Here is a 9,307-nt window from a genome sequence, read left to right on the forward strand (position 1 = left end):
TTCCCTCTTTTGGCATCCTTTCTTTAACAATTCTATTCGTCTATTTCTTCAACATTAGTGTAACTTTTGCCTCACGGCGATTTGTCCTGAGGTGAGTTGGTGGCAGCCAGTGGTGGGCTTCAAAATTTTTAACAACCGGTTTTTTGCCCTAATGACTGGCTGGGTGGGCATGGGCTGGGGTGTGTGTCATGTGACTGAGTGGGTGTGGCCAACTCAATGTCACTCACAGCAAAGTGGAGCGGCGCAGGCAGGCTGAAGCGGCGGTGGCTAGAGCCTTAGACTTACCTTTGTGCAGCAACAGCAACGGTGATTCTCTGACGCCTCATCTCTTGCTGGGTCTCCTTGCCTTTTTAAAAAGGTTTTTGCAGCAGGAAATGGCTACTTCTGGCCTTTGTTGGTGCAGCTGGACACAGGACGCCGCCTCAAGACACTGGCCTGCAGCATCCGCCTCTTTTTCAGCATGAGAAGCCTGCGGCAGTGACCTCTTTACTGGCCGGAACCAACGCGGCAGCGGTGGCTGCAGGCTTCTCATACTGGCAAAGAGCAGCGGCTGCATTTTTCTCACACTGGCAGAGTGGCAGCTGCAAGCTTCTTGGTGGGGGGGAGGGAAATGGTGAGGCTTGGCCGCCTTTTGAGGCCCTGCTCTGGGCTGCTGCCTGCTCAACCTTTGCTCTGCCTTGGGCCCACATCCAGCCCGCGACAAGGGACATGCCGGTTCCAGACCTGCCCGGCTAGCGGATGGGCAAGTGGGTAGCCCTCAGGGGAGGCATTTTTTCTCAGGCCTCCCACCCAGAAGACCCTGTGAAAGCTGAAGCTGGGCCCAAAAGGGCCGAGCCTTGCTGTGTGTCGCCCCCCTGCCCACCGAGGCAGTCATTTGGCCGAGCACAGCAAACCTGGAGTGGATCTTCTTTCCCTGCCTTCAGCCTTACCTTCTAGCCCATGGAGTTTGCACCGTTCTCACAGTAGCGGCCTGGCATGGGGGCAGAGGTCCCAGGGAAGGCCACAGCCAGGGACTGGTGTGTCACCCAGGCCCTGACTCGAGGTGAAGCCGAGCAGGTGGCATGCAGGTGGTAGGATAGTGAGAGTGAAACCTGAAAGGCGGTCAAGCCAAAACATACCCTTCAGCCGAGTGCCTTACCTTTGTGGGCAGCTGCACTGAGCAGAGAAGGCAAGGTGCAGAGATCAGCTGGGCTGCATGATCTGGGTGAGTGAGCCAGAGAGTAGCTGGGTGCAGCTGTGACTTGGGCCACCAGCCAAGGCAGGCAAGGTGAGATAGGGTGAGGTGGGGTGGAATGGAGTGGGCGGGGCCAGCCAGTGGTGGAATTTGCAAGTTTGTCAAACTGCGCAGAATGATAACGACCAGTTTACCCGAACCGGCAGCAGCCCAACTCTGGCTGTAATGAATTATCATAGATCAGGGGTGCCATTTGATTTGAGGGCCACATCAGGGTTGTATTTGATCTCAGGAGGCTGGGGTGTGGCCAGCTCGACATCTGTTTTGTCTGCGACAGTCTGCTGCAGCCTTTTGACAGCAAATAGGGAGCTTGGGGGTTGCTTGTTGGGCTCCCCGAGCTCCGTTTTTGCTGGCAGAGGGTTGCAGGGGGCCGTTGCGGCCGAAAACGGAGCTCGAGAGGATCTCATAGCCCTGAACACAGCCCTGTACTTATGTTTGGTTCTACTCATTTGCTCATTTGCTCTTCAAGCCATAATTTCTACTGCTTCATCTTCCAGGGTTTCTTGATGACCATGGAGCCCTGCCAGCCTGTGGACTGAAGTGGGGGACATAACTATAATCTGATCCGCACCCTCATCTCCCCCATGTTCTCTGGGATTAATCAGAGATATGACTGAACTGTCCTCCATAGTGCTGTTGGCGGCGTGGGCGTGGGGAACTAGGTGTCTGTTGGAAACGGAGTGGATTATTATTATTGTTATACTTTTATCAGAAATATTATTGACTGGCACTGATGGTTGATACAGGTTGCTGCCAGCATTATTATTGTTGTTGTTATTGTTATTGTTATTATTATTATTATTATTGTTGTTGTCATCATCATTGTTGATTATCACACAGTCAGACAGATGTTCAGACTGGGTTTGGCATTTTTGTCTACCTATCAAGTTCTTATCGAGGACCTGGGATTGGCAAATCTGGACCTCTACCACTATCATCATTATGGATGAGGTGATCTATTAAATATCAATTCATTCCACATTGCCAAAGACTAACACTCCTTGCACCCTGTTTGCAATCTCCTTCACTTGGACATGTAAAATGGCACTTTCTCTACATATCAGCTTTCTTCTGTGATTTTTGGGTCTGGACTGTTGAACTTTGGCTGGTTACAGATCATCAAACGGGCGTCTATGATAATTTGGCTGCTCAACAGGCTCACTTTATGGTTCACTTGTTAAGAAGCCCAGTGCCCTTGAGATGTAACAAAAACAACTGGCGGCATTCTGGTGAGGGCAGAAAAGATGTTAATGCCTTTCCCTAACCAGGCAAGTGGAAGGCAAAAAAAAACCCGGGATAAATTGGACTTATGAAACTCTTTAAACATTAAGCTTGATCTAACAACATGCAGTTGCTGTGTTATATAAAGTAGTGTTGGAGAGGTCAAAGGTGTTGGGCTTGGAGAGGGCTTCCAGTTCTCCTTCAGACATACAAGGTCCCTGGGGGACTTTGGGCCAAGTGGGGACTTTGGACTTTCCCCAAAGTGGGGGAAAATAGGAAGGAGTGTTACATATACTGCCTTCAGCTCCTGAAGGAATGGCAGAATATAAAGGTGGCCTTTGACTTACAACTTAACGACTATTCAGAGTTACAACCAGGGGTGGGATTCTACTGGTACAGACTGGTTCGGGTCAACCTGTAGCGCAGAAGATCATCTGGGATCAAACCAGTTCTCTCCCGTGAGTAAGTGGAGCCATCCACCTGCCCCTGAGCTTTACCTACCTTTATCTGTTTTACTTCCCAAGCAGTAATCCGAAATGTAAGTATTCTGCAGACTGTGCATGCACGCTCAGCAAACTGGTTGTTAAACCTGTAGGAACCCACCCCTGGTTACAACAGCATTTTAAATAATGATTTATGACCAGTTCTCGCACTTAATTCTGTTGCAATATCCCCAAGATCCAAATTCAGGCATTTGGCAACTGGTACATATTTACAAGAGTTGCAGCATTCTGGGATGATGTGATTGTCGTTTAACTGCATTATTTTACTTTAACAACCAGGGCAAAATAGTTCATTAAAATTGGGCATGAATTCCTTAACAACCACCTTGCTTAGCAACCAAAATACTGTTCTCAATATGGTCATAACTCGAACACTACCTGAATTCCCCCTTTATTGCTGGAATGGCATTCTTTCCCCACAGCCTATACCCAAAGAAATGAACCTCGGAGTGATTAAAACATCTTTAGGAATTCTGAGCCCCTTGGAGGGATTGGGAAGGAGTGGATCTTCCCAGGACTTCAGTAGATTCATCTTTGCACACCACCTTGGGGATTTAGCTGAGGAGGGCGAAACAAAAGGGTTGATCTCAAATTCTCTCACCAAGCAATATGAGAAAATCTGGAATAAATCCAAATTGTTTCAATGCTGGGTGAAGTTACTTGCACTTAGGTGTTACAGAAATTAGCCATTAGTGCAACTCATTTTGTTTTACGATAATGGCTGCACTCCTGGAGTCACTGATGCTTGCGAGGATAGCCTTCCCCAACCTGGTGCCCTCCAAAAGGCTTGGAGAGGCAATTCCCCAAATGCACCTTTTGCAGAGAGCCTCAGATAAGGAAGGCTGAGCTGGGAATTATTTTCCATCAACCTTAGAGACCCAGACGCACCTTCTTTCCACCAATGCTCAGTCGGAGAGGAGGCAGGAAGGGATCAAAAATCATTTGACTTGTGTTGACATCCACAGGAGACTGGCGTTTGCCAATGGCACAGAGGCTCCAGGCTGAATTCACAAGACCCCAGAATGGAGGACCTAAAAAGAGAGAGAGAGAGAGAGAGGGAGGGAGGGAGAGAGAGAAGGAGAGAAATAAAAAACAAACATATTCTCCCAGCCAAGAAAATATTTTTATCTCTGGTTCTCTAGGGTGCAATTATAGACAAGGGAGAGTGTTGGCATCAGGGGAGCCATTCAGCAAATGCACCTCTGTGTGTGTGTTTGTGCGTGCGTGTGCATTTGTTTGAAAACAGCCTCCAATGTGTGTGGGCGGGTGAAGGAAGATTACAAGCACTTCAGTGTGTTTCCTCCTCATCTGGTTGCATCTATGCACATAGCTAATATAAAGAAGCACAATATAGACAAGAAGCTGGATGGAACTGCAAATCAATGTAGGATTAAATCTGAGGCACTGAAGGACGGCAACGGGGCAGTGATGTTGGAAATGGCCACATTTCCCTGAAGACCCTCCGGTACTTGCAAATATAAAATCGGCAGGGGAAACACGTGCCTCTAATTCCCAGGACCATTCCTGAGGTGCCTTAGGAGATTATCACTGAATAGGCATGATATTGTGTCTGTTCTCAGTCAGTCCCAAATGGACGCTTCCCAGTTGTGCTAACTGCAATGCCCATCATCCCCAGCCCAAGGATCATAGGAGCCATACGCCACCAGGAGGAGAAAGACTTGTGCTATTTTGACAGAATGCAAATTGTCATCAGGTGGTGCATTAGAATCAATACACACAAACTGTACACACCAAAGTAAATGTGTGTGCCTGCACAAATACAGAGATTTTTAGTATCCTCTCTGGATGCCTGTTTTTTTTAAAAAAAACAATAAAGAGAAAAAATGTATACGCATGCCATTTAGTCAAACTATGTTTCTAGGCTGTCTTTCCTGGGCATACTTCATTTGTATATGTGCGTTTGCTGGCTTGATTCAGTCCCAGCCCCTCGGTGGTTCTGGCAGTTTTTTGTATCCTCATCTATATGTGTATACTTAATTATTAATTTTTTTTCCTTTCCAATCAGAGCTTTGCCTGTTCTTCCTTCTGCCACCTTCCTCCAGGCAGGTTGAGCGGGTGGGGTGATGGAAGGAGAGAGCCCCCTGTTTTTTTTGCCCCACACTCAGAAGCCCACCCCATCAGCCCAGCCACCCAGCCACCCACCCATCTACTGTGACTGTTTCTCTTCGCCTCCTGTTCGCTGCATTGCTGGAACAAGCAAGGGAGATATTAAATATTAATGCAGCCTCTTGCAGTTGCCAAGCTGAGCCCATCCCCCCACCTTAGCTCTGCACTGTGTACAGCTGCGGCGCAGTAGCGCTCTCCCCCCAGCCACGTCCCCTCCCTCGCAGGAAGACCACAACAACGTCTCTCTTCCTCTTCCTCGGCACCACCACCCTTGGGACTCTGCGAGGCGCCCCCAGCCTTCGACGTGGAGATGGGTCACCCGTGAGGCAGCTGTTCTCCTCTGGCCTTCCCTCCTAAGGGGCTGCCTAGAAGAGGTGCCAAAATTCCTCGCAGAGGAAACCCCACTCCTGAGCTCAGAATAAATTATGCAGATGTGCTCCAAATTTGCATGGGCTAAACCTGCCTAAAACTGAAACAGGGAATTGATTTTCCCCCACCGCCATATTTGGAAGTTTGGAAGAAGCCCTGGAGGGGAAGGAGGAAGGGAAGGTGATCTAATCCTGAGTGAGAAAAGAGATGGAACAGGGATGATAGAGGGAGGAAAGCTATCAAGGCTTCCAAACAGAAGAAACCAACCAGCAGTCCATTCCTGATCCAGGGAAATATTCTCACGGACACCCAAAGGAATCTATCCAAAATCAATATTGTGGCCACCACCATATAATAAAAACATCACTCATTTTTTTACGTGTGTGGCATAGGTAGCATAATATAAAAGGGGTGGGAGCTTGGAGCATATGACTATGGCCAACATATTGAATGTGTTGTCCCTCTCCCCTTCCCAGAAACACCGCTGCCTGCACCCATTCCCCTCTATCATCGAATGGCTGCCTGTCCTTGGACACACTGCTTTATGTCGACTGATGAAGGTAGAAATAAAGGAAGTGTTAAGTAAAGCAAGTGCTTAATTTATTAAAGAGCCAATTTGCAAGACTGTGTTGGCTTTGGCTCAGCTATAGAAAGTGGCAAACTTTGAAAATTGGGCTTAGGAATGTCATCCCAGGAGCAAAAGGTCTTAACCAAGAATATAGTCCAGCAATCCAGTTCCTTTATCAACCTGCTGCTCTGTTTCACTCTCTCATCGTTAATTTGGTTATTATTTCCTATAGACTTCAGTTTAGGACTGTCTACAGACATCAAATTACCTGCTGGGTCAGAGGATTTTCATCTTTCCATAATTGTCTTCATGATAACAGTTCCCCATTCTCTGCCCCTCCCCTTTTATTTTTATTTTAGGCAAGCTTAGATGGGTCAGGGTAAAGGGTCATTTCGGCCAATGTAATAAGCCTTGTAGCGGCCCACAGCTTCAGCAATCAGAGGAATGCCTCTTCTTATCATGGAAGCATCTCCAGTTTGGGCATAAATAGAGCCATTTTACCCAAAACAAAAATAAATATTTAAACAACTGATACACAGTCTGTCTTCTTGGTCCTTCTAACCTTTGTAATGACAAGGAAAGCTAAAGGGTTAGGGGGTTTCTTTGAGTCAAGGTTGACTTTCCTAGTGCCTTTTTAGGAACTGCCATATTAATTTCTTGGCAATGATACTGGGGTGGTTGGCCATTGCCCCATCTTGGAATATTTTTTTTGACTCTCCAGACTAGCCAAATTCTTTAGAATTTCCTAATAGTCTACTCTGCAAATACAAGCCAGGTCCAATTCTGCTAAGCCTTTTGAAATTAGCCAAATTTGGCTTGGTGCTGCCCCCTAGCCAAGCTTTAAGAGTGTAAGAAGCTCCTTTAAATCATTTCGAATGATTGGGTCATTTGTCCCCAAACCAAGCAAAATGCAAATAAGTTGGTCTACATTCCCCCAAATTTCTATGCCATCAGAGAATTTCGGGAAAGATCATCCAGCACATCTGGATGGCACCATGTTGGAAAAAGCCGAATAACATCAGAGTTCCCAGCATAAGTTTTCTTGTCAGTCACTCTTTGAACCTTTTAGCTGGAATTTTGAATTCAAAGCAAGTGTTTTCTGCTAAGCCCTCTTTGAAATCATCAGCCAAAAAGAGAAATATCAGTTCAGACTCAGCTATGGACCTTTACAATATTCTGTGGCTGGGAACCATAGAGCATTGGGTCAATAGGATGTTGCAACAAGAAAATAATAGGCATATATTATACACGAGGGATAGTCAGTGGCTCCAATGCATGTTTCAGTCACGAGAAAAGTCAATTCATGGCAAATATCTCCCCCATGAAGAGGTCACAGACCTGGAAGGAACACCTAGGATGAGAACCTCAAGAGGTCATTTAAAGAAGACAAGCTACTCTTTGTTCTTTGGAGTCTTCCCCACCACCACTATCCAGGCATGGAGAATTTTGTACCTGGCACAAAGCTTCCGTGAAGTGTTTCCTTGTATGCCCACCAGTCCTCATAGGTTTTTGCAGGAACAAATTGCACTAGAAAAAGGAGGGAGGAGAGGAAAATGAAAAGAAAAAAAAAAGGTAAATTTGCAAAAGCAGATGGTGAGAGGACTGGAGCAAAGAAGTGGCATATGCATCTTTCTCTCTGTTTGCTACCCCTTGTCATAAAGATTATCCAAAGTTCTTTTCCTTCTCTTTGTCCTTCCTTCCTAAACAGACTTGTCCAGAGCCCAAACTGCAAATGCTGAAATGTGGAACCCCGGACTGGCAGTCTACCTCCCTCCCCAGCCATGGGAAAACATCTAAAAACGAGGACAAATCAAAGCTACTCCCCAACAGTCTGAAATACAGATAAAGAAACTTCACATGCTCAGAGACACTTTTGCCTCTCCATGGGTGCCACTTCTTCAGGTTCGTGTCCCGAGGCTGAGGCGGAACAGCACAGGTGTAATCTCAGCCTGGGGATCAATTTAAGCGGCGGCTGATTAGGTGTTGGGAAAGGTGCGTATAGCAGATGGATGAAAAGCGAGAGGGAACGGAAAGAACGTGAGGGAGAAAATCTTCCCCTCAGAACAATTGATTTCATCTCTGATTAGCCAGTGTCCATAAAGGAAAGGGTCTTTTTTATGCACGAGGGAGGGAGGGAGGCAGACGCACCCACCTGCTCCCAAAATCTGAATGGAAAAAAAATGTGCATATATATATATATATATACAGATCGGGGGCAGAGGTGAGAGAGTTACCCCTGACTGTGATTCAACTGGGATTGGCTTCCTCCTTTTGTCCATCCTTTCTTTTTACAACAAACAATTCAATCTCCCACCTCCCTCCCCAGCCAAAAAAACATTCCAAGCTAATCTCCCCCCCCCCCGCTCCATTCTCTCTCTTACCAGCCATACAAGTTGCTCTCAGCAGCAGCAGCAGCAGCAGTAGCCCCGGCGCTCCCAGCAGACAGAGTCCCCTGCCAGCTCTGGTCCACATCCTGGTGGGTCAGGAGGGGGCTTACAGCCGGAGCTGCCCTCTCCTCAGCATCCCGCGGCAAAGACCCCCGTTCACAGCCTCCGGAGAGAGAGAGACGGAAGTCGAGCTTCCTGGCGGCCGGCCCTTATGCGCCCCGCGAGCGAGCCCTCATCCTCGGAAGCCCCCTGCCCTTTCCATGCCCTCTCGCTCTCCGGCTCCCTAGGTCTCTTTCCTCGACGCCTCCATCTTCATCTTCCTCCTCCCGCCCTTTCTCCTGGGGGTACCACCAACTCCCCCCACCCCACCCCCCACGCCGCCCACGTCAATTAGATGCGGAAGATGCTCGGGTGGCGTCCGGGGAAGCGAGGGAGCTCCGGCCGTGAAGAGTTTGCGCACCGGGGAGAGGGGGGCGAGCGTGTGGAAGAGCTGCCCCCCCTCCGCCGCCTCGTCCCCCCCCTCGAGGCGCCGGAGTGGCGGGACTGCCCGCTCCTCGGCTGGGGGCGCTGGCGCTGGATCCGGAGGGCGGCGGGAAGGAGACGCTGCTGCTGCCCGCGAGGCGCCCTTAACTTTACTTCTTTCTCGCTATCTTTTCTTTTCTTTCTCTTTCTTTCTTTCCCACCGCCTCTCCCTGCCTCCCCGCGGACTAGCCTCTTCCTCGCTGACCCCTCTTCTTTCCCCGGCTTACCTTCTGCTTTCCCTCCCCTCTGCTCTTATCGCTTTTCTTTCTCTACCTGTCTTTCTACCCCTCCACCCTTTTTTTTCTTATGTTCCCCTTTCTCACTCTTCCTCTTCTCTTTCCACCTTCCCTTTCTCTGCAATCCCTCCTTCAGCCTT

At 48.4% G+C, this 9,307-nt stretch overlaps 1 protein-coding gene across 2 annotated transcripts in view; it reads right to left on the bottom strand.

Moving 5' to 3' along the window:
• CA11 (carbonic anhydrase 11) overlaps positions 1-8,741 on the bottom strand; it is a 29,958-nt gene extending 21,217 nt beyond the window's left edge. For both annotated transcript variants that reach the window (XM_081969668.1, XM_081969667.1), the window contains exons 1-3: positions 8,404-8,741; positions 7,475-7,549; positions 3,847-3,989 (exon numbers count right to left, since the gene is read on the bottom strand). In XM_081969668.1, coding sequence (XP_081825794.1) covers positions 3,847-3,989; positions 7,475-7,549; positions 8,404-8,494 — 309 coding nt within the window. In that variant the 5' untranslated portion in view covers positions 8,495-8,741. The remainder of the gene's footprint in view (positions 1-3,846; positions 3,990-7,474; positions 7,550-8,403) is intronic.
• Positions 8,742-9,307: the final 566 nt, after the last annotated feature.

This window comes from Natrix helvetica (genome assembly GCF_964273705.1).
Source record: "Natrix helvetica genome assembly, chromosome: Z".
Lineage (NCBI taxonomy): Eukaryota > Metazoa > Chordata > Lepidosauria > Squamata > Natricidae > Natrix > Natrix helvetica.